General features: G+C 37.3%; 1 protein-coding gene across 4 annotated transcripts in view; it reads left to right on the top strand.

The window, feature by feature from the left end:
• Positions 1–23119, top strand: part of Sbf2 (SET binding factor 2) — a 412775-nt gene that overhangs the window by 151633 nt on the left and 238023 nt on the right. For all 4 annotated transcript variants that reach the window (XM_029556331.1, XM_029556330.1, XM_008853457.2 and 1 more), the window contains exon 3: positions 13365–13502. In XM_029556331.1, the coding sequence (XP_029412191.1) occupies positions 13365–13502 (138 nt within the window). The remainder of the gene's footprint in view (positions 1–13364; positions 13503–23119) is intronic.

Below are 23119 nucleotides of genomic sequence, written 5' to 3'. Positions count from 1 at the left end.
AAAAACATCAATGGATGATCCAGCACCAGCTTCAAGACCAAATAACCACATCAGTGGCCAACACAGCATACGTCATTGGTGCAGTAGTGGCACTTTTATCTTGGGGACAATCAACAGCTACCTAATTTGACTAAAAGCCACTTGGAGGAAACTCGTGATAATTCTTGTTTTTACAGCTAGATTTAAGTATGCCCGTAGCCAACAACAGGCATCATCTGATCCAAATGAACCTTTTGTGGCCTTTGGGGTTTTTTGTTTTGTTTACTATGTGTGTTTATGTGGGGGGGGTGTACATGCATTTATGTGTATGCATGTAGAGGCCAGAGGTCAACTTGTGTGTCATTCCTCAGTTGTGTCCAGCAGCAATAACAAAATCCATTTTTCTTTTGTTTTCAAGAATTTCCAACAAAGTTTTTTCTTTTAGTCCCCTCCCCCCTTTTTTTTGTCATTTTGAGACAGGGTCTCCCCGTAGTCCCAGCTGACCTGAACTCACTATATAGACCAGGCTGGCCTTGAACTCACAGAGATCCACCTGCCTCTACCTCCCAAGTGCTGGGACTAAAGGCGTGCACCACCACGCCCAGCCTTTTAGTCCATTAAAAAAAAAAAACAAACTTACTCATATCATATGAATATGTTGATTTTGTGTGTGTGTGTGTGTGTGTGGTGTTGGTGTTGTGTTGTGTTTTGTTTTTTAGATAGGGTCTCCCTGTAGCTCCAGCTGGCCTGGACCTCATTATGTAGACCAGGCCGACCTCCAACTCAGAGATTTACCTGCTTTTGCCTCCCAAGTGCTGGGATTAAAGGTATGCGCCACCCACATCCAGCTCACATGAATATATTGAAGCTCTCAAATGACCTTGCATGTCTTTTTGGTTATGAGCCTGAGCCTTCAACGACTGTGCCAGCTCTCCAACCCTAGCTGTGATTTCAATTATGTCTATTTTCTGACTCTGTAATGAGTTTTTGTGAGTATGTCAGAATTATGTAATTCAGGAATTCTCTTTCCAGCTCCATCTATAAGGGAGTTTATTTAATGTACTTTTTATTTCAATTACTGTGTTTTTTCATTTTCCAGTTTTCTAACTGGGTTCACTTCATGGTTACATTTCTGACTCTGCTTTTAGTTTTAAAATATTTTGTTATTTTTATGTATTTGAGTGTATTGCCTACATGTATCTAAGTGCACCTGTGTCATGGCACTGCCCTCGGAGGTCAGAAGAGGGCATCAGATTCCCCTGGAACTGGAGCTACAGATTGTTGTAAGCTGCCATGTGGATGCTGGAAATCGAACCTGGGTCCTCTTCAAGAGCAGTCAGTGTGCTTAACTACTTAGCCATCTCTCCAGTTTTTATTTTCATCACTTCCTGTTCATTTCATTTGAAATTTTGCATATATTTATCTACATTTATGCCTTCTATGTGAACTTTTAAAGTTTTTGTTACTTCTTTTCTTTCTTGCACAAAACCCTGAGTTTGATCCGTAGCACCCCCCCTTTTCCAAAGTTTTTGTTATTCCTATAAAATTTATTTCTTATACAGTGAATTAAAATTCTGATTATTAATTTTCAGGTTGTAATATTTGCACTGAATATCTCATCCTTTTCTGTCAGTCCCAGAGATGAAATCCAGGATTTCTGGCATGCTAGACAAATGCTCTTCCATTGAACTACATTTCCAGCCCCTTCATATGACTTCGAATATTAATTTTCTAGTGCATGTCAAATGACAGGTTTTTGTTTGCCGTTTCTTCTCCTCTTTCCTACATGTATCTGTTTTGGGGTGTTCAGTTGCTTTAATTTTGATAGTCTTCCTGTCCTTACATGGGACACAGAACCCACTGCTTCAGCACTGAATGATTTTTTTCAGCAATTATACTGTAGATATAGCAGAGATTTTGTTGTTTGTTTGTTTGTTTGTTTGTTTGAGACAAGGTCTCCCTGTAGCCCCAGCTGGCTAGCAACTTGCTGTGTAGACCAAGGTGGCCTTGAACTCACAAAGATCTGCCTTCCCTTGCCTCCTGAGTACTGGGACTCAAGGCGTGCACTACCACGCCTGTCATGGCAGTCTTTCACAGAAATGTAAGGTATGTACGTTGGTTTAATTTTCAACAATTCAGTTAATGGGCATTTTGGCTGCCTACACCTCAAGCAGTTTTCTAAAAGGCATGTATGAAGAAGGATAGCTTCTCTATGTTTTGCAGCCCACTTTCTTGAACCAGTTCATTGCTTGACAAGGGACAGGGCTATAAATCTAATGTTATTCTTTTCTTGTTTCCTGCAATAGAAAATATGTAAATGTTTTTTGTTGAATGTTTCTCTCTTTTGTAGCTACTTAGTTTCTTTCTAAGTTCCCTACATTCTCCTTGAATTCCTGCTTTCAAGTCTTCTGAACACTGTGGCATAATCAAAAGAGCATTTTATAGCTGGGAGTGGTGGCGCACTCCTTTAATCCCAGCACTCTGGAGGTCCTTTAATCCCAGCACTCTGGAGGCAGAGGCAGGTGGATCTCTGTGAGTTCAAAGTCTGCCTGGTCTACATAGTGAATTCCAGGACAGCTGAAGCTACAGGGAGACCCTGTCTCAAAAAGACCCCCTCCCCCCCGCAAAAAAACCATTATTAGCCCAGAAGTCTGAGGTCCTTGTAGCCTAGCTGGGTAAATTTGTATATGTAGTTTAACTGATGTGTATTTCACTTTCCCCTATTATAAAACAGGTAACAGGTAAAATATTTACAACAGCTCATGAGATTGTTTAGGACATTGTAGAAGACAGATGAAATTCAACCAAGTTTTACCTAGCAGCTATTTGGAGAGAGAGATGTCAGGTTTCTAGGAAAACAAAAAAGTTGGATGAAGCATAACTCTTTGATAATTTCTAATGAAGTGATGCATACTCATTATGCTCAAATACCAGCATGAGCAGTAAACTTAGAGGACATTTTCCTCCTTAAAAGGAGAAATTTATACATAAGGAAATGCAACTTCACTGAAGAGCCATTCTGTGATTGTAAAGCCCTGTGATAGTGCATAAGTGCAGCGCTGATGTGAAATGTGCTGGTACTTTATGTGCCAAAGTTTTCCTTTGAGTGAATATGATTGGAAACTGCTTGATCCTTTTTTACTTTCTTTTCTGATTTGTTATGTAGGTCTGATCTGAAAATTAAATCTTTATTTTTCTGGGTCTTGATGTTTGGCTCTAGGCACACACTTGTATTGTGACAGTCTCTTTCTCTTCTGTGAACAACTTGATTTTAATGTTGTTACAAGGGGAAAGTGTTTTCCTTTTGTATTTTATTTTGATAATGTCATTATTAAAAATATTCTTCTTCCAGCTGGTTTTCAAATATTGTTACCTCTGAAGTTCCAAGGAAACACCCATTTTACTATTATCCAGATACATTTAGAGTGAGGTTTTGCAGTAGAACATTTTGTTCTATTTGCACTAGTTTTTTTCCAAAGGACCAAGATAAACAGACCAAACAGATAGCCATCTCTGGTGGCTGCCTCTAGCAATAATATTTAGCAGCCAGTGAATATTCTGCAAGTGTCTTTCTCAGAAAGGCTGCATTAAGTAAACAAGCAGTAAATAGTGTGGTGACTGATAGATGATAGGATTTAGTTATTCAACTGCCCACATCAAGCTAAAACTCTGTTTTTCTGTTTTGGTAAATAATACTCATCTTGTTTAGACAGGTCTTATCAAAAACAGTGTTAACATTTCATACCAAACATTTTTATGAAGCTCATGAGAGCTAAAGCTAACAAATTTGAACTGCTTGAATCGTATTTCGTTAGTCCTCTTTAGATGTATATTTTGATTCATTTTCAAATCACAAGTTATCCTGTGTTTTGAAAAACGGTACCTATCCATTGTATAGTGTTCCCCTCAGCATTTATAGTAAAGTTTATTTTTGCCATTGCAGTTTCATGGCTTTAATTGTACTCGGAAACTTACTTTTTACTTAGTCTTTGGCCTCTGAAGGATAATTTTGTTGTAGATGTTTTGGGAGGTTTGTGTACTTCGTGTCTAGGTGGACTCTATGTTACATAACAGGGAAGAGACTGGACGGAGAGGTAGTCTTTTCCAGATCATCGCCTGACTCCACAAAATAAATAGCTACTATTTTCATGTTTCAAATCCAGATTTGATTTGATTTTTAAAAATATTTTACTATTTTTATTTTGTGTGTGAGTATATTGCCTGCCTGTATGTAAGTGCACCCATGTTGTGCAATGCCAAAGGAGGTCAGAAGAGGGTGTCAGATCCTCTGGAACTGGTGGAGTGATGGATGGTTGTTAGCTGCCATGTGGGTGCTGGGAATCGAACCCAGGTCCTCTGGAAGAGCAGCCAGTGCTCTTAACTGCTGAGCCATCTCTTCAGTCCCTTGAATTATTTTATTTTAAAGTTAACAACTATGTGTCATTGTAATCACCAGAAATACCAGTCAGTAAATTCCTAGAAGGAGCTTCATCTGTCTTACTGTAATTTCAGTTCCTAAGATTGAAGTTGGCACATAGTAGTTGTTCAATAAACTAATTGGCTTAATCATAAGGCTTCAATAAACTGTTCAATAAAGTAATGTTCAATAAACTAATTGGCTTTCATCATGAGGCTTACTATCATTTATATTCCCGTTATTTATATGAAAACTGATGCATATAGCCTGATTGTTCCTTTGAAAAAGTGACCCTCTGTTCTCTTTGCTATCTAGTCCATTATTACTCAGGTTACAGTTTATGAGTTTTATTCATCAGCACCCTTCTGTTCCCTATAATAACAACAACAATGAAAATGACACCGATTGCTAGCAAACTTTAGTATCACCTGTGTGACTGGTAGTGTTTACCATTTCATTACTAGGCAGTATGCTAATCATTTACATGTATGATATCATTTAATCTTGGTAGTAAAATGTGAGATATTTTGTGTTTAAGAAAAACTGAGGTTCAGAGAAATTAGGTAAGTGTACCAAAATAATAGTCTAAATTAGGGGTCAAATCAGACTCAGTTCTTATCTCTCTGGTGACAGAGGCCATGAGATTATCAAGTTAAGCCTTCTTCATGAACTCTTTTCAGTATATCTGATAAGTTACCAAAATGTGTACAGTTAGGGATTTTCATTCTGTAAGAGACTGGGAATATAGTTCAGTGTTAGAGCACTTACCTAGCATGCATGATGCTCTAGGTTCAATCCCCTGTGGAAAACAAAACAACCCATAATACAAAAGAGAGAATTCACTGCTCTCTGTTTTAATATTTTAATTTTTTTCTATGTTCTTAATGAAATTTTTTTTTTTAAGTCACTTATTTTGAGATAGTGTCTCACTAACTTTCCAGGCTGGCCTGGAATTCCTTCTGTAGCCAAGACTGATCTTGAACTTTTGATCCTCTGTCTAAACATAATTCCAGATAATTCAGCTTAATACCATCTTATTCATAAATATTTCAATACGCATATCTGTATGTGTGATATTTTTTTATTTTGAGTCAAGGTCTCACTTTGTAGCCCAGGTTGTCCTTGACCTCATGATCCTTCTGCCTCTACTTCCTATGTGTTTGGATTTCATGTGTATACCATTACACTTAGCCTCAATATGTATTTCTGAAAGACAAAGTACTTTTAAAAAGTACCACAGCATTATCATGCTCTTACCTAATAAATAACAACAGTTCATTAGTCTACCAAGTACTCACAGTTCACATGGCTCTGTTTGTGTACGTCTGTGTTTATGGCTCTTTTGCTGTCTTTTCATGGTTGTTTTGCTTGAATTCCCATCTAAACAATGAACACATGTGCATTTGACCAATAGGTCTTTGGCCTCTTGCATGCTAGGTCAATACTCTACCAACTGAGCTACTTTCCCAGCTGAGCTAATCCTCTCTCTTTTTGAGACAGGGTCTCCCTGTAGTCCCAGCTGACCTGAACTCACTATGTACACCAGGCTGGCCTTGAACTCACAAGGATCTGCCTGCCTCTGCCTCCGGAGTGCTGGGATTAAAGGCATGTGCCTCCACTCCCAGCTTTAAATCTTTCTTAATCTATAGGTTTGGCCTTCTTTGATTCTTCTTGTAAGACATTTGTTAAAGAAATTGATCTTCCTTTCTATTTAATAAGAAATTCAATAATTCTATTTAAAAATTAAATATTTCACATACTTTTAGTTCCTCTATAATGTATATAAAACAGACTGTATTCCTCATAATATAATCTTTACTGAATGCTTACCTCATGGAAGGCAGTCTTTGTAAGCACTTTCACATTCACAGTAACCGAATAAAGAAGACATTGTTGATGACTGCATATTACATATTACATTGTAGTTGCTTAGACCTTTTTTTATTTTTAAATGGTTTTGGGGATTGAACCTAGGGCCTCACACATATTGGGAAAATGCTCTATCACTAAGTTATATCTGCCCAGTTCTTAAACCACATTATGTATAATGCTTATAAAGGAGTCAGCTGGCAGTATTACACTGAATTTTTTGTTTGAGAACATGGAATTATGAGTGGAAAAGCCCCAAATGATAGCATATTTTCTGTTTGTTATCCAGGAAATTAGTAAAATTCCAGTGTTATAATTTACCAGAAAGGAAGTAGCATTAAAGTGGGACTCACCTTATTTCCTTTGTTTAATCAGGGCATTTTAAAGTTTCCTCAAAAACCTAGGAACTTATGTGACTGTTAAATTTTTTATTATAAGTATATTTACAATTGTTTCCTAAGCCATTATATATTTGAGTGTTTCTCTTTTTATTAAAAATCATTTTATGTGTATGAGTGTTTTGCTTGAATGTATATAAGTGTACCCATGTTGTGCAATGTCTGTGGAGGCTAGTAGAGGGTAGTGGGTCCCCTGGAGCTAGAGTAATGGGTGGTTGTTGGCCACCACATGGAACTGAACCTAGGTCCTCTGCAAGAGCAGCCAGTGCTCTTAACTACTAAGCCAGCTCGGAAATCCCTTTTTCTGAGTCTTAAAAGACACTGCACTTCCAAGAAGCAAGCAGGAGTTTTGGTCCTAAAATATTGTAAAATTTTCAACCTTCTGTACTTCTAAAATCTTAATTTTTCCATAAAATGTACAGGGTCTTGATGATATGATTCATTGTTTTGTAGGAGTTGTTTATACAATTTGTTTTTAACAACTACAATCTTAGAACATTTTTCCATCCAATTTAGAGGCTATATATATGAAGTAACTCCATGTCAAAAATCAAAACTAAAGATTTTTATGTGGTAGTTTGTTGACAAGTGGTGAATTTAAATAGGAGATGAGCTTCATTGTACTATCAGATTAATCCTGGATAATTTATAAGCTCATGTACACATGTATGTAAATGTATGCAACAGTATGTGGCAGGAAACCCATAAAGCCTTTAATCACAAATTGTGATGCAGGTGAATGGTAGAATGGCCTTATATGATCAAAGTTTCTTTTTTAAAAAATTTTTTTATGTATATGAATGTTATGTGTGCATGTATGTAAGTGCGCTGAGTCATGAAATGCACACAAATGTCAGAAGAGGGTGTTGGATCCCTTGCAACTGTAGTTACAGATGGTTTTTAGCTGCCATGTGGATGCTGGGATTTGTACCCGGGTCTTCTGCAAAAGCAGCCAGTGCTCTTAACCACTGAGCCATCTCTCCATCCCATATAATCAGAGTTTCTTAATTGTTTCTTTTCCACTTTCATTTTTTTTAATGTATCACTTCTAATTGACTAATTGCAGTGTTCTTTCTACCTGTGGCCTTTCCCTCTTCCCTTTCTGTGTAGACAAGGTCTCACTGTGTAGTCCAGACTCAGTCTTCTTGCATCAGCCGCCTAAGAAGTTGTGGGGGTTACTGTCATTTGTTTCTATGCCCATTTAAACTGAGCTTTTTAGGTTTCCTGTGTTTGGGGGGGGGTTGTTTTGTTTTGTTTTCCTTATTGTTTTCCTCTTTGCATTGTCTTGAGGCTACAGAGTTCCCTTCTTTTTTGTTTGTTTATTTTCTTTGGACTGTTCTTCACATTTAGCCGCATTCATGCATTATCTCTTAGCTCATATTCCTGGATTTTCCAGGAATTTGTGGTATAAAGTGGTATTCTGAAGCCAGGCATGGTAGGGTATATCTTTAATGCTAGCACTTTGGAGGCAGAGGCAGGCAGATCTCTATGAGATCAAGGTCAGTCTGGGCTATACCTTGGACTATAACAAATGAGTGCTAGGCCAGCTGGGGCTCCAGGGAGAGCCTGGCTCAAAAAAACAAACAAAACAAAAACAAAAACAAAAAAACCCCTCTGATATCCAAAAATCTCATTAACATTTTATCTCCTGTTTTAAACCCATTATCTCCTTTTCCTTTTATTTACTACTTACATTTTAAACTGTAATTCTGGTTTGCGAGCAGGAGGTCTTTAAGGGAAAGCATGTTTCATCTGCCATACTTAACCATACTTCATGCTATGCTTATTCCAGCATTAATTATAAAAAAAAAGTTGAACATCCTAGACAACCAACAATAGGCAGCGGGTTAAATTATGGTCAAAGCATATGCATATCTTTGATATTGTAGTCATTAAAAATAATTTTGTTGGGCTGGAGAGATGGCTCACAGGTTAGGAGCATTGGCAGCTCTTGGAGAGGACCTGGGTTCAATTCCTAGTACCCATATGGTGGCTAACAACTGTTCATAACTCCAGTTGCAGGAGATCCAATGCCCTGTTCTGACCTCTGCAGGCATTGCACGACACAGGTGCAGTTACATGCAGGCAAAACATGCCTACACATAAAATAAAAATAATAGATAAAAAATAATTTTCTTACTGAGCACATTGGTGCATGGCCATAATCTCAGCAAAGGCAGGAGGGTTGCAGATTTTCTTTAAAAAGTTAAAAAGTGGGGCTGGAGAGATGGCTTACTGGTTAAGAGAACTGACTTCTTGCAGAGGACTTGGGTTCAGTTCCCAACATCAACATTGTGGCTTGCACCCATCCATAACTCCAGTTCCAGGGTATCCGATGGTCTCTTCTGGCCTCCTTGGGCACCGCACTCACGTGATGCACTTACATGCACACAAGAAAAACCTCTTGTACACATAAATAAAATATAAATATACAGGAAAATGTACACATTACCGCAGGTGAAGGAAAAGGAGATTGATAACTGTGTATATGGTAGGTCTCCTTTTATCTGTCTTTAAAAAACACACATATATGTACTCATCCAAAGATAAATGGTTGGAAATGCAAGGAAATGTGATCTGTTAACAATGTTTACTTCATTTTCATTTTGGTTTTTTCCCTGCCATTAATTTATGTGAACTTAAAATAATGTCTAGCTGGGAATGGTAGTACACGCCTTTAATCCCAGCACTCAGGGGGCAGAGGCTGGCTGATTTCTGTGAGTTCAAGGCCAGCCTGGTCTACATAGTGAGTTCCAGGACAGCTGGGGCTACAGGGAGACCCTGTCTCAAAAAGACCAAAAAAAGAAAAAATGTCTAAAGTGATTTATAACAGTAGTTCAGCAATGAAAAGATGCAGTTTCTAAAATTCTAGCCCTGTCTCTATCACAAACTAGCTATATGACTTTAATATCCCATGGCCATACTTATATTATGAATCGAGTCTTGAGAGTTATGCTGTACATAGCGTTTTGCAAATATGGGGTCTTTCTATATTTGTACTTTAGTTTGTGGTTATTTGGACTGTGTTACTGAACATGATATATGTCACACATTGGGGCAATTAAGCAAATAAAGTTAGTGTTTGTAATGCAGTAGCATATGGAAGGTAGCAGTATTGAGCATTCCTAACCTTGTAATTTTGAAATACCTGTTGCCAAGTTATGCCAAGGTCTTGTAGAAAACTGAAGATTAACAAAAACAGAACATCCTGAACAGGAATCCCCTACTTAGTTATTCCTAGATATGTTGTGACATTTTAATGGCCATGATTTGTATGAAATGATGAGGGTAAAATAGAAGAGAGTTGTCAGAGCAGAGGTTGCTGCAATCTACTCATGTATGTATGATAATGATATTTATCAGTATATGTGGTACGTTCATTGATAATGTTGTTCCAAATGTATGTGCTTTCTTAGTTATTTGAAGGGGGCCAAAATGCAAGTCGATCAGTTATGATAGTCATTTCTAAAGATTTTAGGTTTTGCACCTGGAATAGCAACCCCCCCCGCCACACACACACACACACACACACACACACACACACACACACACACACACACACGCCAGTAAAGACACCAGGGAGCACAGAACTCTGAATCTCTCTGGTTTGTCGAATGCTTACTATTCTGTTTATTGTCTTTCAGTGATTACTCTGTCCAGCTGTCTAAATATTCCCTCACATTCCTGTTAGAAATGTGACTGGAGCCCAGGTTCAAGAATTGTATTGTCTGCTCTCATTGCTTATTAGTTCCTCAACATACTTTTAGTTAAGAATGAAAATGACTAAACTAGATAATATTACTGCTTTTCAAATCCAAGCCCTTTGGGGAGCGCTTCTCCTCAGACCTGGGGCCTCATCCTGATACTCAGATCCTGTTGTTGTTTATCTATGGTAGAGTGAATTTGTGGAGTGTTAGTTATTGCACATTAGAGCCATTCTTTTCATGCTTTGCAAAAACATTTTTTATTATTTTATTTTATTTTATTTATTTTTATACCCACTTCCCAGATAGCACCCTCCCATAGCCACCCTCCCCCCAATAGAGTCCTTATACTCTGATATCCCTGCTACTGTCTGCTGTGTTGTCGGCATCCCAGCCATTCCCCACTACTTACCCTTCTGGTGAATCTAGTCAGCCTATCTAGAGGTCTTTGTTTTAGGAGGGTCAGCTGTAAAAACATTTTTAGAAACTCTGGTGTATAAACTTTATTAACTGAATGTTTACATGTTAATGTATTTGATATGAGAATACAGAATTCAGAATCTTCCGAACAATTTTGAGTTTGATGATACTCCTTAATGCATACTTTAAAATAATTCCATTGTATCATTTATAATTTTATGTGTGAAATAAGGGATCTCATGTGCTGACAACTTTTTTTGTGATAAATTTGGTAAGAACTCTCTGACCAGGCCAACCATGATTACCATTATTGTCTTAGTTCTGGAGTTATGAAGAAGTACTTAGTAAATCTAAAAAATAATCCTAGGAATTTCCCCAGTTTTAAGGTTAGTCCTATTGTATACCATAGTTTCTGTTCTGGTGTAAACTAGAGGAAATGAGGCTTTTTAAGTAACTAAGGAGGTCTTACTATCTTCACCCTTGCGTTCTTTTGGATGTTTTGTGTTATTTTCTCACACAAGGAATTTTCTTACATACTTAAAAAAAAACACTTTCATTCTCTCTCTCTTTCTCTTCTCTCTCTCTCTCTCTCTCTCTCTCTCTCTCTCTCTCTCATCTTTTTGAGGCAAGATCTTCCTATAGCCTCACAGAAGTCCACCTACCTATGCCTCCTGAGTTCTGGGATTAAAGCCATTCACCACCATGCCTGGCTACCTTCATATTTTTAAAGATTGTGTACACCCTTTTATCATGATAATAAATTCATAAATTGTGAACTTATGAATACACATGAAGGTCTTTGGAAATATTAAGCATAACTATTATCCAAAGAACTTTCTGTAATGTGTACCTTTGAGAAATCAGTTTAGTCTAAATGTGCTATGGACCTTTTTCATTCTTTTGGTGAATTTTTCTTATCTGTGCAAAGCATTAAGAAAACTGAGCATAGTAAGAGTTGCTTTTTCTAGTATTAGTGAAAAATACCCAGTTGCTCATCTAATAGGTCTTTGTGTCAAAAAAGACCCTAACTTTGTTATTTATGAAATCTTCTCTCATAATTTCAATTTGATACGTGAAATGTGTTTAATGAATTAGCACTAAAATAAATTTAGTCTTTCTTTTTCAAAACCTTAGTTTCACCTACCATTTTATGAGTGATATACTGGATAATATAGTAATCCTGTTTCCAGTGTTTTGAGGAGCCTCTGTACTGATTTCTATAGTAGATGTACTAGTTTACATTCCCACCAGCAGTGAGTTCTTTCTTTTCATCCTCATCAGCATTTACTGCCACACATTTTCTTGATGATAGCCATCTAAGTGAGGCGAGATGGAATATTAAAGCAGTTTTAATCCAAAATTCTCTAGTAGCTAAGGATGTTGAACACCTTTTCAAGGATTTATGTTTCTTCTTTTGAGACCTGTAGAGTCAGCAAGTTGTTTAGCTCGTTTATTGATTGAATGATTTTGTTTCTTTTTTTTTGGTACTTAATTTTTAGAGATCTTTATAGATTCTGAACATCAACCCTTGTTTTGATGGATAAGTAACAAGATTTTTCTCCCATTTTGTAACTTATCTTTTCACTCCATTCAGTTTCTTTGCTGTATATTATGGTGAGCAAGATAGCTTTCATTGTAATGGATTGAAGATTCTTTATATTCGTGAGGAAATTTTTGAATAAGTTTTCTATCACTGATACAGACTTTGTACTTTATCTCTAATTTATTGTATGACTTATTCTCATAATTGGGAGAAGAGTCCTTCACCTTGGTTCTATATTCCTACATATATCAAAAGTGGACTGAGAAATGGCATCTCACAATTATATCTATGGAAAAATTTGGCTGGCTTTGTAAAATAAGTATACACATTGGTAAACATTTTCAAATCTATGAATCTGCACATGATTTTTAAAATATTGGGCAATGTGACATACCATATCAAATAGATAAATTTGTGTATGTGTGGTGTATGCATATGCATGCATGTGTATGTGTGGGTATGTATACCCATACATACATTTATGGAAACCAGAGGTCACCATCATGTGTCTTTCTCTATTGATTTTGCACCTTATTTTTTGAAACCTGGTGCTTCACAGTTGGCTAGACTGGTTGGACAGTGAGCCCCCAGGATATTCCTGTCTCTCCCTCCTAGTACAGGGATTACAGTTACATACTATCATTCCTGACTTTTTCAAAATATGAGTGTTAGAGATTTGGAACTCAGGTCCTCGTGCTTATGCAGTAAGCACTTTATCTTCTGAGTCATTTATTTCCCCAGCCCCCTCAAGCATACAGTTTTTTGTTTGATTGTGTTTGTTTTTGTTTTTGTCTTTTTGAGACAGGGTCTCCCTGTAGCTCCAGCTGTCCTGGAACTCTGTATACCAGGCTGGCCTCCAACACACAAAGATCTGCCTGTCCCTGCCTCTCAAGTGCTGAGATTAAAGGTGTGTACCACCACACCTGGCTCAAACATACAGTTTTAAAGATGCTATTACATTTAACATTTTATATTAATGAATAGTAATTTTTATTTTGCTTTTAAAATGTGACTTTTTAAAATTCTCCATTTAGTTTTGTCAGCCTGGTGGATGGCACCTATCCAGAGAGCGGAAGCAGCCAACATTCTTTGTGGTGGTCCTGACAGATATTGATTCAGATCGACATTACTGCTCATGCCTAACCTTCTACGAGGCAGAGATCAATCTCCAGGTACAGAAACTTTCTTACCTAAAAGATTATCATAGAGACATTAAGAATATTTTAAAATTCCATATTGTTTTTTGTTATAATTACAAGGTTTGTTGTCTTTCAAAAGCACAAGAAATTTTATCTTTTTGTGTTTAATGTTGGACAGGCAGCAATAAAGTAAAAATTGACATGTTAATTGTCCTCAGTTAAAATACTGATCATAACCTGAATATTTCAAAGAACAGTATCTTTGAGTTGGTTTATTTAGATTAGTTTCTTTTTGTGGTGAACCTGTGATTCCCCCCACACACACACAAGTCCTTCTCCTAGGGTATCTTTCACAGAACATTTAATCAGAATGCTTATAAATTATTATCACAATGCTTCACCATATTATTACTGATGTGTACAAGTACATGTTAATTTATTCTTAGTGGAAATATTATCAACATGATCGTTGAAATTCATAGGCTAGAATGAGAAATTTTAAATACCTGCTTTTTCAGAATAGTGATAGAAGTAGTTTCAGGTATTTTTTCTAATTTAAGACGAAATTAGGCAATTTATGGACTTTTCAGGGATGATGAATGAACAGGGAACAAATTCTGAATTTGAGGACTAGTCCATCTTGGGAATGTTCTCATAGAAGCAACATTCCTTCCATTTTTAAAAAATCACCAGGCATTTTGGGGGTTGGATATCAGTCAACACAACCTTCACCCTAGGGCTGGAGAAGTGGCCTAGCAATTAAGAACACCATCTGGTCTTGCAGAGGACCTGGGTTGGTTCTCAGCACCCATATGGCAGCTCACAACTATCTGTAACCCCAGTGCCAGGGGATCTGATGCCCCCTCTGGCTTCTCTTGGCATTGCATGCATGGGTGCACACAGACAAAACACTCATATACAGAATGAATGAATGAATGAATGAATGAATGAATGAAACAAACAAACAAAATAATGTTCCATCTCCCTTGTGTGGCTACTGTCTCACACTGATGACTTCTGCTTTGACATTTCAAATGGGTTGCTTCCTTAGTAGAAGTCTGAGACTCCAATATTATTTTTAACATTTATTTGTTTGTTTATTTATTTATTTATTAATTATTTGTGTGTGTACGCTCGCTTGCATGCATGTGTGCATGCATGCATACACATACACATGCCACAGTTCACATGTGGAGGTCAGAGTGACAGTTTGCAGGAGTCAGTTCCCTCCTTCCATCTTGTGGGTTCCAGGAATAGAACTCAGGTCTTTAGGCTTGGCAGCAAATGCCTTTACCCACTGAACCATCTCACCAACCCAATCCAGTATCCTTTATTTCCACATTCTTTACAACTCTCTTGAGTTGTCTAGTAGAAATGATTATTTGGGTTCTCCCTCCTCTCTTCACTGTGTATTTTGCTTCTTTTCAGAAGTAAGCTGACAGAAAGACCATATTAATACATTAAGGCAATTTAGAAAGATGTTCTTGGAACTCTTGGGCATGTCTCACTTTTTATTTAGAAATCATTTCACAGTTAAAGAAGTAGGTAACATTGTAGAAACATTCAAATGTACTTCACCCATGTTTATCTAGTGTTGTTTTTGTTTTGTTGGTTTATTATACTGAGATTTTTCTCTATCCCCACTCCCTTTCTCTTGTCCTCTCTCCTTCCTGCTCTCTCATCTCATTTTTTGCACAATCATTTATGCATACACATAGGCACACACAGAGGCATACATACACACGTAGCCATACACACTACAGAGGTATACATACATAGAGGCATTCCCATTTATTTTTTTTTCTTCCTGAACCATGTGAGAGAAAATCCCATCTGTTTATTATATACCGTTCCTCTAAATTCTTTAGTGTATATTTCAGAGAAACAGAAGTAGGACATGAGTGGCACAATTATCTCAGGAAATTTAACATAAATATGTTTATCTTTAATCCACTATTCCATATTCCAATTTTGTTATTTGACCTAATAATGATCTTTTTGTTTGTTTTGGCTGGGAATTGCCATGTTGGCCAGCCTGGACTCAAACCACTGGGCTCAAGTGATACTCTGACTGCAACTTCCCAAGTAGCTGACATTATAGCCACTCACCTTAATGATAATCTTCATCTAGTCCCCTGTCTTCTTCCAGGACAGGTCCAATACATATTGTTATATATTACATTTAATTTTCATGTTTCTTTTCTTTGTTCCTTTTGATTAGTAGTTCAATCTTTGTCTTATAATATTGACTTTTAAAAAAATACATCTTTCCACATCCCTTTTAAATAAAATAGTTCTTATTTTGTTCTTCCTGATATCTTATTAGGTTTGGATTGTGCATCAACAAATAGAATACCGCAATACTTAAGTGAAGCCGGGAGTGGTGGGTCCATGCTTCTAATCCCAACACTTGGGAATCTGAAAAAAGAGGATTGAGAATTGGAGGACAGCCTGGGCTGTATAATGAGAGTCTGTCTTTAAAAAAACAAAATCCAAAACAAAAACCCCAACCAACCAACAAAAACTGCACAGATAAAGAAAGACAATAAGAATCCTTTCTAAGTGTATTCTTTCCAAAGTATGCAAGGGTACACATCTGAAAGTGTACAGTGTCCATGTGGCCCTCACTGATGGTGTTAATTTCGGTAACTGGTAACCTGGTCAAATGAGTGTGAAATTCTATACTCTATAGTTGCAGGGGTTTTTTTTTTGTTTTTTTTTTTTTGTTTTCAGTTGGAGCTAATAAGCAATCCATAGGAAGGTATTTTAAGTCTAGACATATGACCTGTTCCTTGACATTCATGCTCTCCTTGGTTAAATTCACTAATGATTCTTGTCTGTGCCAATTCTGATTATGATAGCTGCAACATAATCATTTTCCAGTTCCATGCTCCCTCTACCTTGCCAGTCAGCAGTTGACATATTTCTTTAAGAAAAACTCCTTTCTCTTGTCTATCTAAGCCATGTGCTCATGGATTCCAGCCTTTTCCTCAACTTTGTTCAGAAGCATATAATTCATTAATGGTATTTTTGAGATTTTCATGTTCATGTTGTCCTATATCTGGCCAGTGGGCACTTCGTGGGATAGGTCTTAAATTTTTTGAAAAGTTCCCTTATTTATTTATTTATTTATTTATTTATTTATTTATTTATTTAAAAAGCACTTCAAAACTTTCTCTCATTACAAGTTGGTCCAAGCTCTTTTTCTTTTCTAGCATCAGTGATGAAATCAGCCATTTCTTGAAAGAGCCTTTGAGTTAGGGAATTGTTCTAGTTTCCCTTCATTTGTCGTGACAAAACACTCTGACCAATACCAACTTGGGGAGGAAAGGGAGCCCAAGGTAGGAACTCAGGGCAGGAACCTGGAGGCAGGAGCTGAAGCACAGGCCATGGAAGAACGCTGTTTACTGACTTGCTCCTTTGGCCCATGCTCAGCCTGCTTTCTTATACAACACAGAACAACCTTTCCAGGGGTGGGCCTGCCCACAGTGAGCTGGGCCCTTACATATCACTCATAATCAAGATAATTTCCCACAGACATGGCCACAGGCCAGTCCAATGGAGGTAATTCCCCAATTGAGGCTCCCTCTACCCATGTATGTCAAGTTGACAACTAAAGCTATCCAGCACAGGAACAATATTGACAACCACCTGCCGTTTGAAGCAGACCAAAAAATTATAAATTATTTAGTTTTTACAATCAACTTAAGCACATTTAAGGTCTGTTTCCTATGAGTTTCTCCAATTCTGAAAATAAGAATAAGATATCAAGATTCTTGCTTTCTGTGTAGTGGTGCTTATGTGCTAGCCAGAATTGTAAGACTTTCTCTGTTTGAAACAGAAGGTATTGTCATTTCAGTTTGTTCTTAATGAGGGTACAAACACTGAGCTAGAATTTTGGGGGGGAAACCGTAAAGATGTTCCTTTCTAGGTCATTAGCAATGCTCTTCCCATTTTTGGCATAAACTGTCTTTTTAAACAAATCTGTTTTTCTTTTATTTTTGGACCAGACCATCAGATTAAAATAGAACTTTTAACTCTCATTTGGTGTGAATTACTTCATACCAAATGTACTATGACACATTGTTTGGAACCCTAAGGAGAAGGGACATACACCATCCAAAGTAAAATTGCGCAACTTAAAAAATATTGGCCTTTTTACCTTTTCCATGATACAGTAACACAATAATCATAAGCCAAGGTTTGGCATTAAGCTTTTGATAACATATTTCCAAAGTTATTCTGCTAGATATTATGAGCCTTGGTTTTTTTTAATCAGTAGAATATGACATTTGATACTTTTTTTAATGGTTTAGATAAAATATATACCTGTCTTTCTAAGTTTGTCTCTTTTTAGAGTTCTTTAATGTGTTATGTATTATTGGAACCAATAAAAATGACAAAATTCTCCATGAAAGCATTTCATACAACAGCAAATTAACTGCCATTTGAGAGTAATTTGGGGAGGGGGGCAAGATGAAGAATAAAAATGAAAGAGACACAGAAGGCATAAGATATGCCTTTCTTGTTTATCTCAGTGGTATAAAATTGGGCTTTGGAGGCAAAACTGAATTTCAGATACAGAAGCATCCCAAAATGCCATGGTAAGTACCACTTGGTGAAACAGGTGATGATTGAGACTGCAACAGGAGCAAGTAGGACCAAGAAGATCAAGCAGACCTTCAGAGATCAAGAGCTAAGACCCAGGTGGGGGTGGGGGTAGGCAATCTGAGCAGAGATTTAGGGCAAGAAACAAAAGGCTTACCATGTTTTGGATACGGTACTAGAAGTTTTATAGCACTTTACCTTATTCTGTTTTATTCAGTTCACATGCATTTAATTTCCTTTTATTCTCACAGTAACATTTCTGTTTTATAGATGAGACTAAAACCTAAACAAAGGACAGATTAAGGAACTTGACTCATGTCTTAAAAAGCCAAATGGTAAAATACCACAAAAATTACACCAGTGTGTAATTGATTGAAGCACAGGAGAAGCTGTGGGACTAGAGGCGATAGCACAGAGCAGGTTCTAGTGTGTAGGACATCAGTGTCTAACAATGGAAGTGTTACAGAATCAGTGGCACCTATATATGTAATAGGTATTTGTTTTGCCTGGGGTTGGGGTATTGTTTTGTTTTGCAATAGGGTCTCATACTGGCCTTGAACTGTTCTGTCTCAGCCTTTGAGCCCTGGAATTAAGGTGGGTGTTATCACATGTGATAAATCTGTACATTTCAACAAATGTTCCTGAAGCACTTAGTGAGTTAATTTGAGGACATAGTAAATTCATTTATAATCTCATGTAACAACTCCAAATGATAAAGGAATTGCCTAGAGAATTGAATTAATGAGAACTGAGTGCTCTTAAAGAGGACCCAGGTTCTGTTCCCAGCACCCACATGGAAGCTGACAACCTTCTCTAACTGCAGATCCAAGGGATCTGAAGCCCTATTCCAGCCTCCTTGGACATTGTACAACACAGATGAATTTGCAGCAGGGAAAACATTATACACATAAAATAAGTATAAAAATTTTAAAAAGACCTCAGCTCACCTAATAATATCAATGCAATGTTTACATCAAAAAACAATATCCACTTTTTATTCTTTGTTTTCTAAAATAATATTAGTGAAAAAGAACTTTTAAAAAGTTCATTGACTATAGTCTCATAAGATAATATTCTTAAATTTATGAAGAAATAGTTTTGAGATTACTTAATATGCTCAAGGAAAACAAAACACATTTGTCGCTGTTTCTCCATCTCTCATGTTTACTCCTGTATTAGTTACTTTTCTGTTGCTGTGACAGAAACACTGACCAAAGGAATTTACAGAAGGAAGAGTTTATTTGAGCTTACGGTTCCAAAGGGGCAAGAGTCCATCATGGTGGGGATGCATGGCAGCAGAGGTGGCTGGAAAGGAGCGGAAGCCAAGCTCTACATCTTCAGGCATACACAGGAAGCAAGAGAGCAACTGAGATCCAGCAAGGCTTAAGAACTCTCTAAGTCTGCCCCCAGTGACATGCTTCTTCCAGCATAACCGCACCTTCTAAGACCTCACAAAACATCTCCACCAACTGGGGACGAAATTTCCAAATACTTGGAGCTTATGGGGGACATTCTCATTCAAACCATCAGAACCCCCTTTATCTCTTTTTATCAAACGATTAAAATTAGCCTAATAATACATCACCTAATTTTGACATTCTAAAATAGCCTTAAATTTTATTAATAATTTTATTAGATAAGACAAAGAATTCCAGGGTAATCTAACAGTTGAGACATCAGTTATGTTTTGAGGATAATAATGAGCAGAAACATTTCTCAGTGCCAGTAACCATAGCCTCGGTTTACAGAGATAATTTGTTATTTTGACATACTCATTATATGGTAGTTGGAAAGCAAAAGTTTTTTTGGGTTTTTCCTCTCCTCCCCTCTCCCCTCCCCTCCCTTCCTCTCCCCTCCTTTATTTTCAATTTTTTCTTTTCTTTTTTTCTTTGTAGCCCCAGCTGTCCTGGAACTCAGTATAGACCAGACTAGCCTCTGGATCTCATAGAGATTCACCTGCTTCTGCCTCCCAAGTGCTGGGATTAAGGACCTGAGGCACCATGCTGTCCCAAAAAGTTGTTTTAAGTAGATATTTAGAAGAATTATGGAACTAGAGGTAACCAAAAATTAATAGCATCCATAAATTACCATATTATATTCTAGTATTAAAATTTTTTAATTAACAAATCAAAATAGACAACAAATTTTAGTTTAGCATAAAAATTAGATTACTTTAAGTACATAAAGATTAAAAGCACTAAAACTAGGTATGTGAAGTGAACATCATCATTTGGGCCAGTTAGGGTATGGCACGCTGCCTTTCTCAGAGCTCAGCCTCTTTGGCTTTCCCTGCCTTTTGGACTTCTCTTCATTCTCCTTCTTACTGTTCTGGTTATCTTTTTCTGTCCTGCTACCTGTTTATCCTTTTAAATACCAGTTTGCTGCTCTGGACCTCTCTGATTTCCCTTCTCACAGTTTTTCAGACAGTTTAACTCTGAGCTTCAATCATCAAAAACTGTTTTGCACCAAAGGCTGTTTTTTCACCTTTGTTGCTCTTAACAGTTGCATGAGACTGAATTTCCTGACAGTAGGGCTCTGCCCTGTCCTTTTGTGACAGGTGCTGCATGGCTAACCAGGTAGACATGTTTAATAAACAAACACATTAATTCATTTCTGTTTACTTAAAAGGGCTTCCAGCTCTTAAAAATAATACAAATGTAAACATTTTAGAAAATTGTTTTTCTCTTGGTGTGTATATGTTTTCATTTGATCCATATCAACTATAATCCCATGGCCCAGACGCATTTGAAATAAAATCTTCTAGATCTTTTATTTTAAAGTGTAAACATGCAATACAAATATACCCCACATATATTTTCTGCATAGTTAGTCCTTTAAAAACTTGTATGTATGTATGTATGTATGCTATATTCTGATGTCAGTATATTTAATGAATTCCATTAGGTTGCTTTATAGCCACCATTTCTAAATAGTTTGAGCTTATTTCTGTCCTTTTTTTTTTAATAATAGAAAAAAATACTGATTGAAAAAGGAATGGAGCTGGAATTCATTCAATCTTTGATATATGCAAGATGCATTGCTTCTTAGTATTGGCCATTCTTTTCTTCTTCCCCCTCCTAATGTTTCTTTACTAGTTTACTGATAAATGACATTACAGTTCATCTAGGGTTTAAAACACAACGTAGTTACCTTTGTCTTCTTTTTAAATTATCCACATTCTAGCCATCCACAGATCTGTCCGAGGACTCCACCTCCAAAACAGGCTTCTCTTTTTTTTCCTTCCTTTCCTGTTACCACACTTCCCTTTACCTTGCCTGAACTACCAAATTTCTAAGTAGCCTTTTTATTTCTCCTTACACCTCCTTACAAGCTCTCCATTCACCATCAGACTGATCTCTTTTTAAAACTATTTTATTTATTATTTTTATTTTATGTGTATGTGTGTATTGCCAGCATGTATGGAAGGGCACCTGTGTGGTGCAATGCCTGTGGAGGTCAGGAAGGGTCATTGGATCCCCTGGAACTGGAATTACGGACAGTTGTTAGCTGCCATGTGGGTGCTGGGATTCGAACCCGGGTCTTTTGCAAGAACATGCAGTGTTCTTAACTGCTGATCTTTTAAAAACAAAATTTTACACTTTTTTTTTTTTTTTTTTTTGCTTTGTTTTGTGTTTTGAGACAGGATCTCTTTGTAGCCTCCACTGTCCTGGAACTCACTATATAGACCAGGCTGGCCTTGAACTCAGAGATTCACCTGCCTCTGCCTCCTGAGTGCTGGAAGTAAAGGCGTGGGCCACCACAAAAATTTTGATCCCTCTTCTTGAGTCCATGTATTCAAAATAAAAACTCAAATGCCTTACTTTGGACTCAAGGCTCTGAATAATCAACTGCTGCTGACCCCTCCATTCCCTAGCTAATCCCTGTAGGAACTCTTCCTCCCCCTTCCCCTCTCCCCCTTTTTACCCCCTCCTCCTTCTGGCCCTCCTCCTCCTCGTCCCCTCACCCCCTTAAGTGCTCTCTCTTCCTACTTCCTCTCTCCCTTCCCTCTCTTCTCCCTTTCCCCTTCTTCCGCTCTCCCTCTTTCTATCCCAAGGTACACAGACAAATTAGTTTGCTTTTCTGTTTACTTTTCATTTGTGCTCTCCCACCAGAATGTGTGATTCATTCCTAAGACAAGGAACTCGGTTACCATTGTGGATATCCAAGAAAATATGTTAAATGAATAGATGAGTATACATGCCTTTAGTCATCTTTTATAAATTACACACCAAACTTGTAACCTTACTCAGTCTCCATCTTTTTGTTAATAAAAGGAGGAGTTAAATTACATGTATTGCTTAGGTCCATTTTTAGCAGAATATAAACTCTGGAGTTAAAAATCAGTTCTAAGAGATATTAACCTTGAGGGGGGTTGGAGAGATGGGTCAGCGGTTAAGAACACTGGTTGCTCTTGCAGAAGACCTGAGTTTGAATCCCATCACCCACGTGGCAGCTAACAGCTGTCCAGAACTCCAGTCCCAGGGGATCCAACAGCCTCTTCTGTCCTCCATGGGCACTGCACGACGTGGGTGCACTTACCTACATGCAGGCAATACATGCATACATATAAAATAAAAATAATAAAATTAAAAAAAAAAGATATATTGACCTTGAACAAATTGTTTAACCTTTTCATACTTCAGGTGTTTTCCCCTCTATCCAGAGCATACTAATACTAGTAGCTACTACAGGTCTTGGGACTGGAGAGATGGCTCAATTGTTAAGAGCACTGGCTGTCTTGCAGAAGACTCAGGTTTGAATCCCAGCAGCTAACATGTGGGTGGCTAACAGCTGTCCTTAACTCCAGTTCTAGGGGATCTGACGCTCTCTTCTGTCCTCTGTGGGCTCTGCAACACACGAATTCACTTAAATACATAGGCAATACACTCATACACATAAAATAAAAATAAAGTAAATTTTAAATATTGAAAAAAAGAATACAGGTCTCTGGCATCAGAGATTTGGTCTCTGATTCACTATTAGCTTTATCAGTTAGAACAATGAGTAATACATGATAGGTATTCAATAAGAGTTTTATTTGC

This window comes from Nannospalax galili, unplaced genomic scaffold, assembly GCF_000622305.1.
Source record: "Nannospalax galili isolate Female #2095 unplaced genomic scaffold, S.galili_v1.0 scaffold44, whole genome shotgun sequence".
Classification (NCBI taxonomy): Eukaryota; Metazoa; Chordata; class Mammalia; order Rodentia; family Spalacidae; genus Nannospalax; species Nannospalax galili.
The sequence above is the reverse complement of the archived record's forward strand: the minus strand, read 5'-3'. Positions and strand labels throughout refer to the sequence as shown.